A 10,470-nucleotide genomic window follows, 5' to 3' on the forward strand; every position below is an offset into this window, starting at 1 on the left:
TTTGGGCTTGTGGTACTTGTCCAAAATTATTTATACATGGTAAAATTGCTTGGGCAAGCAACATGAATCCAAATGAGCTTAATTTCCATATCTTTGTAGAGTTGTCATCAATTACCAAAAAGGAGGAGATTGAAAGGTCCTTGTGTGGTTTTGGTAATTGAGTGACAACCCTAGATGGACTAATTGTGTTTATGTGAGATACATAGGTTATTAGTCCACAAGTACATATGTATGAACAACATATGCCATGAAGGTGAAAATGGTTTGGAGATGTTGCAAAGCTCACACATGTGATGATGAAGGAGCTTATTGCACATGAGACATGACATTGAGTCATGTGATCAAGGTGGAGAAGATCAAGACAAGACATGGCTTGATGGACCGGTTGTAAGCGTGAAGGGCAAGTCAGAGGCTTTAGAGCGATGGACCGCGTGGCGGTGAAGCTTGAGCAACACTTGGCGCCGATGGACGAAGGCAACGGTGAAAAGTAGGTGAAGTCAAGATCGATGAACCAATATGATCACATGATGATATGAAGTGGATCATATCATTGTTGATCATATTGGTGCATGTGTTGCATCGACATTGGAGGAGATGGAATGGAATGCGCAAGACAAAGGTATAACCTAGGGCATTTCATTTCACCGGTCATAGGTGTGTAGAGAAGTTGATGACCGGGTTTAGGATAGATGGCCGTACTATCAAGAGGGGCAAACTTGTTTGCATATCAGTCATCTAGTGCCACTCGAGTGATCTAACTTTGCATCGTCGCTAGGATTGAGTGGTGTGGCAAGTTGAGTGGCTAATTCTTTGGAAAATGATTGTGAAAATGCTAACACACATACACATGGTGGTGCACACTTGGTGGTGTTACACATTTGCAAAGGAGAAGAAGTTAGAGTTGTTGTAAATCAACTTAGAGAAGAGAAAAAGGTTTTTTGGTGTACTCCAAACTATAGGATGGTCCTTGTATTGGAATACTGCTTTGATCCATTGTGATTTGGATCAAGTATTCATGTGGGATGTGTAGCCCTCTGAGTAAGCTTTCTAAAATGTCTAAGATCATCGAAATCGGAGTTCAGAGCTAAGAGTTATAGATGTTTTAGCGCTGAAAGGTCTGTGACCGGACGCTGGCGCGAAAAACGACCGGACGCTGGGTTCCAGCGTTCGGTCAACACCTGCGTGTCCGGTCCCAGCGTCCGATCAGTGTTTTTAGCATGTCCTGAAGCGACCGGACGCTGGGAGAGTCCGGTCAGTGATGACCAGACGTGTCCGATCGCTGAAAAACATCGCTAGAACCTCTCTGTAAGTGACTAGATGCTGTGTTTCAACGTCCGGTCGTTATGACCTGCGCGTCCAGTCAGTACGCGCTTTGCCCAATGAAGGGGTAATGGCTAGTTTAGCCCTTGGGGCTATAAAAGGAGTGTGTGGCCAGCCTTGGGCTGGTCGCTTAGCACCTTCACGCCTATGTGGCTTGTGTAGGAGTGCTTGGATGCCCTCTAACTCACTTGTGCTTGCAAGAGTGTGAATCGATTGTGAGTGGGTGTGATTCTAGTGCGTTGCATTGTGAGATTGCATCGAGTGGCACTAGGTGATCGAGTTGCAAGCCGGTGGTGCTTGTTACTCTTGGAGGTTGCCACCTCCTAGACGGCTTGTGGTGGTCTCCGTCGAAGCCCGCAAGAAGTTTGTGCGGTGCTCCGGAGAAGAGCTTTGTGAGGGGCATTGTGCTTGCCCCGCGGGAGCTGCGAAGAGCAACTCTAGTTGAGCGTGTCATTGAAATACCCTCACTTTTGGGGTAGGTTCTTGTGGTGCCCGACGTGCGGGCTTGGTGGGTGATGCCAATTAGCAGCCGAACCACCAAGTGAGCGGTCGACACAACGGGGACATAGCGTGTTGGCAAGCACGTAAACCTCAGGAGAAAATCATTGTGTCAACCTTGTTCTTCCCGTTGGTTTGCAATCCCCTTACACAAGCTTGTGATTACTTTTATATACATTGTGCTTGTGTAGTTGCTCTTATAATTAGTTAGCTTGTGTAGCTCACTAGTTACCTTCTTGCTTGTGTAGCATAGAAGTAGCTCCCTTGCGTGGCTAATTTGGTTTGTGTAACCTTGTTAGTCACTTTGCTTAGTTTGTGTAGCTAAGTATTTGCGCTCTAATTTGGCATTGGTTGTCTTGTTATTGAGCATTGCTAGTGAGCTTAGTTGGTTTTATGCTTTTGCTTACTAGCATGTGTAGGAGCTCCCTCATTGCTTAAAATACTAGTGGCATATGTTTGTGTGACCTTGCTCCTAGAATTGGTTAGGTGAGCTCTAGTTAGCCTGACACCTTTGTTGCTTAACTAGGATCTTTGCAAGGTGCTAAAGAACATAGATAAAGGGGTGTAGTCTTGGCTAGACCAATAGTTTTAATTCCGCACTTGTTTCGGTTAGCCGACACGATTAAGTTTTTGAAACGACTATTCACCCCCCTCTAGTCGCCATCTCGACCCTACACTCCCTCAGCCCCTGGCGGCATGCACGCCCCCCAGCTCCCGGCGGTGCCTGTCGCTGCTGCGTGACCCTGCTCCTCCCCTAGGGATTGTCGATGTCGAGGTCGATGAGCCACGGATGCCACTACCACAACATCCCCAGCATCTAGCAAGGCAAGCTCCGATCCCCTTCCTCCCACTACCCTCTCTCATGGCATCGTCTCTTCTCTGCACAGGTCAATGGCATGGTGGCGACGAGCAAGGTACCAAATCAATGTATTCTGTTTTTTTTGCTCAGGTACTACTACTAGATCCGTGTGGCCTTCTACTCCTCCCTTCTGAATTAACTATTAGGCAAATTTGATGCTACAACTAAGCTAGGAGTTCATTGGGGAGGGAAAATATTGGCATCACAGCACATTCGGTACCATTGCAACATATACAACATCTCGATCTACTTTTGCAACATCCGCATGAAACAGTTGCAACATACCTATGAAACACCTGAAACACATGAAACATACGTTTGCAACATGCATTTTCAGCACATCGCATGGAGAACCGTCGGCGTGTGGAGTTAGTCGGAGGCAGCGGCCCGACGGCGCTTGTACATGGGGGGCTGGCGCGAGACGGTAGGAAGGCAGCCACACGACGTGACAGGGAGCCAGAGGGCAGCCATGGCTCAGAGGTGGCCAGGCGCCGCACCTGACAGGCAGGGCCCAAAGTCCAGGGGCCGAACGCCGTGCCTGGCAGGCAGGGCCGGCAGCCGAACGCCGTGGCTCGGAGGTGGCCGTCCATCGCGCTTGGCAATCCAGTGCCCGTGCGCTGCTCCTCGAAGGCGGCAGGCGAGCGGATAGGAGTGACAAGCCGATAGGAGCAACGAGCAGATAAAAGCGACGATCGTTTTTTTATTAAAAACGGACAAGGGGATTTGAGGAAGGCGTTGGGCCGGTCCACTACACATCTGGGGGCAGCGTCCGGATAGGTAGGGACGGACGAATGTATAAGCCACCCCCACCATTTGTCCAGCCAATCCACCCCACCCCACCATTTCTGTTCCTCGATTCAAACCCAACCAAACTATTATAGGTACTACCCCAAACCAAACCAGACCATTAGACTCTCCGACTATCTCCAACAACGATATCCAAAATATAAGACCCATTTGATATTTGGGTAGCACTACAGACAAAAAGTTCAATACTTATTTTTTGTTTTCTCGAACAACAGGACCTAAAAGAAAACCATTTCTGAAAAATAATTTTTTAGGAGAGAGCATGCCCGTATTTGGGTTGTACCTCACCTGCCACCTAAAATGGATCTTCAATATAGGTACTTTATTGGAGGCCGATACACTACCATCGAAGACCCATTTTGGGTTTAAGTGCACTTATGGTACTCCGTTGGAGATAGCCATGTTAACCTGTTCCACAAGCCGAAACCTCACATAACAGTATTCAATTGGTTTGTATATGTGGATACAGTAATTCTTGTGAACAAAAATATTTGGTTGCTTGTATAAGCAAATATATAGATTATTTACATGAGGCTGGCGTGTGGGTCATTTCCTGTGCGCTGCATCTGGGGGCCAGGCTCTCGATTTGGCCACACCGCGAGGTGTAGGATGCGGCCATATATTTGCAACTGCGGAGCCATAAATTTGATAGGTAGCAAATTTACTTCTCTCAAAGATTCTACAGCTGGGCAGATATAGGAGCGCAACGTCAGGGCAACCAAACATGTCCTTAACGTATCATCAGGAGCTACCATCTTTTGTTGTAGTTGTATAGTTGTCAAGTGATAGATTAGTATGGCGGACTATAAGGGTGTGTTCGGTAAGGATCTAGATTCTCATAGAAACGCTTCGGATCCGGCTTCTTAAGAAACGTTTCAGACAATGACTTCGTAAGATCGTTTGGCTGGTGGGTTAGATTCTGATCCCTGAAGAAATTATTTTTTATATAAAAAATAATATTAATAAGAAATGTTCAAAAAAATAAGAATTTTTTATGGTTGAAGATCTACTTAAATACTATTCATTTTAATTTGTTGCACTTAGAAAGGAAGGTCCCGTTCGCGTGTCTTTAAACCCGGCTTGATTTGTTTTTTTTTTTTCATCCGAAACAGTGTTTTTCTCTCACAGATTCCTCCAGATTCTTCCAAAATTCCTCCGAGCGCACGCGACCGAAAATGGGAAAAAATACAATTGCTAATGAAGAGAAGATGGAAGAAACACAATCGAACGAAACTACTCCTAGGCCGTTTCACCAGCATAGCGTAAAAAATGAGAATCGTTGCACTGGTTTCTTGGCCAAAACGCTGTGCCTTATTTCGTTTGGCACTGATTCGTGGGATCCACGGCAGAATCGGAAACGTTCATGCTTGCCAAAGGCGCCCTAAGATAATCGTAGACTAAAATTAGAGAACAAGTTCTATTGCATAAGCTACGGAAAGTTCAGAAGTATGTATAGCCAACAAGATAGGTTTAAGTGGAACTCAATAAGAATGGTATTTTCACGAAGCAATTAAAATGTATAAAAAGTTAGTAAACCAAAAGGAGCAACGGTAAAGAGACCATTTGACACCTCCTCTTTAACTGTTATGTGGCGCTCTTTGCTTGGAGAGTGATTCAAGCTGCATTTGGTTTACGCCCAAGATTAAGGTGGCATGTCCTACATTGAAGACCATAGCATTCGAGATCTTCACCAATCATGAGTGGATGTCTTCTAATAGCTTAGTGCTTGTGTTTGGTTCCCACATACTAAAGTTTTAGTCCCGTCACATCGGATGTTTGATGCTAATTAGAAGTATTAAATATAGACTAATTAAAAAATAAATTATACAGATGGAGGCTAATTTGCGAGACGAATTTTTAAGCCTAATTAGTCCATGATTCGACAATGTGGTGCTATAGTAAATATCCGCTAATCATGAATTAATTAGGCTTAATAGAATTGTCTCGCTAATTAGTCTACTACTGTGCAATTAGTTTTATAATTAGCTCAACGTCTGATATGACACGGACTAAACTTTAGCTCCTAGATCCAAACAACCAGTTAATTAGTATGTGGCTTGAATTGACATTTTGTTTCCTTCTCTTGATTGCTATTTTAGGAGCATGTTTTATAAGCCCGAGGCTATAATAGAAATGTAATGACAAATGATTAAGTGATAACTTGCAAGGACTAGAATGAAATTCCTTTTTTTCTAAAAGTGGGATCTACTAACTCCGAAGTACAACCTTTTTAAAGTTAATATATATATAAAGTAACGCTTGAAATCTTTTGAAGGTGAGGAGGGCCGATGTAATAAAAACATACGGGAATTTGAAAAAAGAAACAAAAAGAACTTTAGCAATTTAATTTTGATTATTTTGGTTGAATGAAATTCTCTTGAAATTAATAATGTTACTAAATTGATTTATTGTTTTTAATTTTAGTGCCTTAATTCTTTAACCTATTTATTTACATCTTCTTATATTTTTGGAATTCTCCTTGTTTTCTAAATTTAGCAATATAAAGTACTGCAGATAGGCCCACAACTTGGCCCGAATCACTTTCTAAATTTGAAAAGAAAAACAAGGGGGTTTGAAAGAAAAAGTAACTTTAGCAATATAGGTTTGAATTTCTTTTCATGAAATGAAATTCTTTTGAAATTAGTAATGTTATTACATTGATGGTTCACTTTTTATTACTTTAATTAAGACTTCCAGTGTATGGGATCTAAACAACGAGAGCCATTTCAACTTGGAACTATAAACTCAAAATATTAGGGAAAATTTGGAAGAAAAAAAAAACACAAAGAACTTTAGCAATGGAAGGTTTTTCGTGGAATGGAATTATCTTGACACTGATAATATTACAATGGGGCTATATTTTACAAATCTACTGTTTTATTAGTTTTTTAATCCACTTAACTTATAGGGTTTCATATGTTGTTACATGCCTTTTTTTCCAGATTTCAGAAAATTCTCCTCGTTTTTCCGTTCCCCGTTCAGAAATAGGGCCGAGTATTGCAGATAGGCCCACGCAAACTGGCCCAACCTGCGTGCCAGCGTAGTACTGACGCGTATCCTACCGTATACGTACAGCGCAGTTGTAACGCGTATCCTGCGTGTATAAAATACGCTCCTACCTCGCCGTCTCCCTCCCTCCTCTGTTTCGCGCCACATCTAATTTGATCCAATCCGATCCAGTCGCCGAAACCCTCGCCGTCGCTTTCGATCTGGCTCGCTCTCGCCATCTGATCCAGTCGCCGAAACCCGCGCCCTCGGTCTCGCTTTCGTTCACTCTCGCTCTCGCAATGGCCGCCGCTGCCGCCATCGGCCTGTGCGAGGACGACCGGGGGATCCCCCGATCTCTCCCCCTCCTCGCAGCGCTCGTCGAGGAGGATGCCCGCCTCCACGCCGCCGCCGCCGCCGCCGCCGCCTCCCAACCCGCCGGAAGCGATCTGGTCCGCGCCTTCCGCGGGCGGACGGTTCCCAAGGTGCCAATCCGGGACTTCCTCGAGCGGATCTATGTGCTGGTTCGGTCGGAGGCCGCCACCGGACAAGTGATCCGCGTCGACGGTACGTGTTTCGTGCTCGCTGGCGTTTATCTGACGCGATTCATCGGCAGCCACGCGGCGCGGGTGGCGGGGATCGTGGTGGAGCCGTCCACCGCGCACCGGCTGGTGGCTGTCGCGCTTTTCCTCGGCGGACACTCCCCCAAGAACTGGGCCGCCGTGTTCGAGGCCGCCTCAGACCGCGCGATCCGCACCGGCGAGATCGCAGGCCTAGAGGAGCGGTTCTTGCGCGCGATCAGCTCCCGCTTGTTCGTGGACGGCTACGAGTTCAAGTGCTTCTGCGGGGTGCTGGAGAAGGTGCCCCTGCCGCCGCGCGGGAGCTGCGCCAGTAGGAAGAGGCAGGCGGACGCCATGGCCGGAGACGAAGAGGAGGAGCACCGCCGCGTCCGCACTTGCCTGCCACCACCCACCGTGATGTCCAATTAGGATTCTAAACTGAAATTTTTACGAACTCAATTCAGTCAATTCTTATTGTTTTCGTTGCTTGTTTTACTTGGTCTGTTTTGATTTTGCTGTAGGCACAGGGCTTTGAGAAGAAGATGGTGAAATTTCGTGGCTGGAGGCTAAAGGACACAGTCCACAAGTTGTTTTCGTTTTGGTCATCTGCTCGTGGCCAGGGCCACAAGTGGAGTTTTCGTTTGGGTCAACTGCTCGTCACCAGGGCCAGTCAAGGTTGTCTAACAATTCGAGCTGCAGCCGCTGTTATCTCCTTGGAAGAGTTTATTAATTTCTGTAGATTTCTTAAGATTTGAAGTCAATGGGAAGGGCACAGTTGACAGTATTGTGTTCTGAACTCTGAAGGTTTAGTGGTTATGGTACTTTAGCTACTGTCAAGTCACTCAAAGAGTATAATGTCCTGTCAGATGTCAAGTTAATAGAAATGCATAATGTTGTGGTACTCCTTGTTAGTGAAGTATATCAGGTGATTAGGATGTGGTTCTTATGTGGTTCTTCAGTACCAGATTCATGTGTGATTCTTCTTGTCTGTGTGTGTATAAAGTGTTATTCTTAACACCTGTGTCACTTCCAGAGATGAGGAGTTGCACCACCCCGTCTGAGCTTGCCGGCCACCACCCGCCGTGATGTCCAATTACGATTTTTCAAACTGAAATACTAACGAATTGAATTCAGTGGATTCTTCTTGTTTTACTTCGTCTGTCTTATCGTTTTGGCTGTAGGCACAAGGCCGTGAGGAGAAGAATCCTTTTGGCTGTAGGCACAAGGCCGTGAGGAGAAGATGGTGGATGCTCGTGGCTGGAGGGAAGGTGTCTTCGATTCAGTCAATCAATTCTCCTTGTTTTGGTTGCTTATTCTACTTAGTCTGTCTTGTTTTGCTGTAGGCAGTAGGCACAGGGCTGTGAAGAGAAGACGTTGGATGCTCATGACCAGAGGGAAGGTTTCATCGATTCAGTCAGCATTCAATTCATTCCATTCAATCAATTCTCCTTGTTTTGGTTGCTTCTTCTGTCTTGACTTTGCTGTAGGCACAGGGCTGAGAGGAGAAGACGGTGGATGCTCACATGCTCGTGGCCAGCTGCAAGTCGCCAGGGATGCTCGTTGCTGGGCCCGAAGTGGACGAGATGCTCTCCCTGGACCAGAAGCCACAGAACTGCTCCTGGAGGTTTCAGTAGTGACTGGTCTTAAAACCAGTCTGGGTGGTTATCGATCTGCGCCCGTGTATTTCTGCATCGTGCTGTCCGTTTCATCAGCTCTTTGTTTGCTTGCAGCTCTTGTACAGACCTCGTCGTTGCTGCTCACTAGCAGAGCAGCTTGCTGTGTTTTATATGTACTGGATCGTCAAGTACCAACTAAAACCTGTGTTTCTTCAGACCGTTGTGTGTTGTTGCATCAATGGCATGTGTTTCGATCTGCTATATGTTTCAGCTACCTACAACCTGCTGCGGCTGCTGCCGTGCCTTGGTTCACTGTTACCCAGCTGCAGCAGCCGTGCCTTGGTTCGCTTGCATCATTTGTTGAGAGGCATCCATCCATATTTGCTTTTTCATGGCTAGCCCCAACATCAACATAGCTTGCTGGAAAGTCCAGAGGACTGAAATCTGAAGTCAGGAGAGGCATTGTGCACGAAATCGTTGATTCCTTGCTGCCTGCTTGGGGAGCTACCGAATGCTGCCGCCGGCCCATTGCCGCACGCGTGTGGCATCTCGATCACAATTTCAGCTACATCCTGTTGCTTTGGGTTGGGATGAGAGCTTACTGGCATCTCGACCACAATTTCAGCTACTGTTCAGATAAAACAGTGGCACGGATTTTAGAGTTACTGTGTGTCTGTGTATGGCCACCTCATCTATTGAGCAAGGGAATTGCCGGTGCCTGGACGTCGGATAGGATATAATTTTGTCGTATGGTAATCTGGGCACACTCCCACCCACCGAACGGCCTAACAGAACGATCCATCAGAAAAAGCCATCGCGCGACCCCGGCTTCGGTCGCCAGCTCGCCTGCCGCAGCGCCGTTCGCTGCTGCATGCGCTCGTCCATCCCTGCCTCGTCCCGCCCCACACACGTGCTCGGGTCCTGTCCACCTCGCCCCTCCCCTTGAGTCCCTCCTCTTTCTCTGCGCGGGTGGGACCCGGGAGCCAAGATGAGGATGAGCATACCCCGTCCGCAGTACCCAGGCGCACTGCACGCCCCATCCGCCGCCCCTTGGTGCTCGGGCCGTGCCCTCATGACTCTCTGAACATACCTCCGAAACACGAAAACACTTTCAACATAAAACAACATACATCTTAAATAGATAAAACACTTGCAACATGTGTGAAATATGTGCAATATCTAGATAAAACACTTGCAACTTGCAACATGGAAGCACTTATTGCAACATAAGACTGGAACATTTAAAACATATCCTTGCTACATGTGTGAAACATGCACAACATTCAGATAAAAACGTTTGCAACATACGTCTAAAACATTTTGAACAAACGCTTGCAACATGTCTCTGAAACACTTGCGACATGCCTCTGAAACACTTGTAGCATATGTAACATCACGATCTACTTTTACAACATCCATACGAAACACCTGCAACATATCTCTGATAACACCTAAAACACTTGAAACATACATTTGCAACATAGGTGTGGGAAAAGGCCAAGGCCAGTTGATTCTGACCTCGGAGTAGGAGCCGGCGCCGAGCGGCAACGTGCGAGCACCACCAGCTCGTGGGTGGCCTTGGCTCGGTAGGGATCGACCTGAGGTGCGCGATGGCACGCCAGCATTAGCAGAGGCGGGCGACGCACCTGGCGGCGCGGGTGGGGCGCGTAACGAGCAGGAGCGAGGAGTGAGCAGCGTAGGATGAGGGAGCACGGGAGAGATGTCTGCTGCGGTGAATGCAGAGTGGGGCGGGCTGATGGCCGCATGGCATTGTGAAGCGTGCGAGGGGTGAGCAAGTAGAATGATATTTTTGAAAGAGATGGAG

At 46.8% G+C, this 10,470-nt stretch overlaps 1 protein-coding gene across 4 annotated transcripts; it reads left to right on the top strand.

Moving 5' to 3' along the window:
- The first annotated feature begins 6,636 nt into the window (after window positions 1-6,636).
- Window positions 6,637-8,876, top strand: LOC136551602 (cyclin-P4-1-like). 4 transcript variants are annotated; one of them, XR_010782631.1, is made up of 3 exons: window positions 6,637-7,704; window positions 8,211-8,297; window positions 8,373-8,876. XR_010782631.1 is itself a non-coding variant. In XM_066543150.1 (1 exon), exon 1 carries the CDS (start codon window positions 6,772-6,774, stop codon window positions 7,456-7,458), a length of 687 nt encoding a protein of 228 aa, XP_066399247.1. In that variant the 5' UTR covers window positions 6,637-6,771; the 3' UTR covers window positions 7,459-7,973. The 4 variants fall into 4 exon arrangements, 1 of the variants encoding a protein (XP_066399247.1); XR_010782629.1 differs by having other exon boundaries at window positions 8,063-8,875; XR_010782630.1 differs by having other exon boundaries at window positions 8,211-8,875.
- The last annotated feature ends 1,594 nt before the right edge of the window (window positions 8,877-10,470 follow it).

The sequence above is a fragment of the Miscanthus floridulus genome, chromosome 4 (genome assembly GCF_019320115.1).
Source record: "Miscanthus floridulus cultivar M001 chromosome 4, ASM1932011v1, whole genome shotgun sequence".
Taxonomy (NCBI): Eukaryota; Viridiplantae; Streptophyta; class Magnoliopsida; order Poales; family Poaceae; genus Miscanthus; species Miscanthus floridulus.

Coding starts and splice junctions, on each gene's coding strand:
- LOC136551602 (XM_066543150.1), top strand. CDS start 6,772: ATGGCCGCCGCTGCCGCCATCGGCCTGTGCGAGGACGACCGGGGGATC.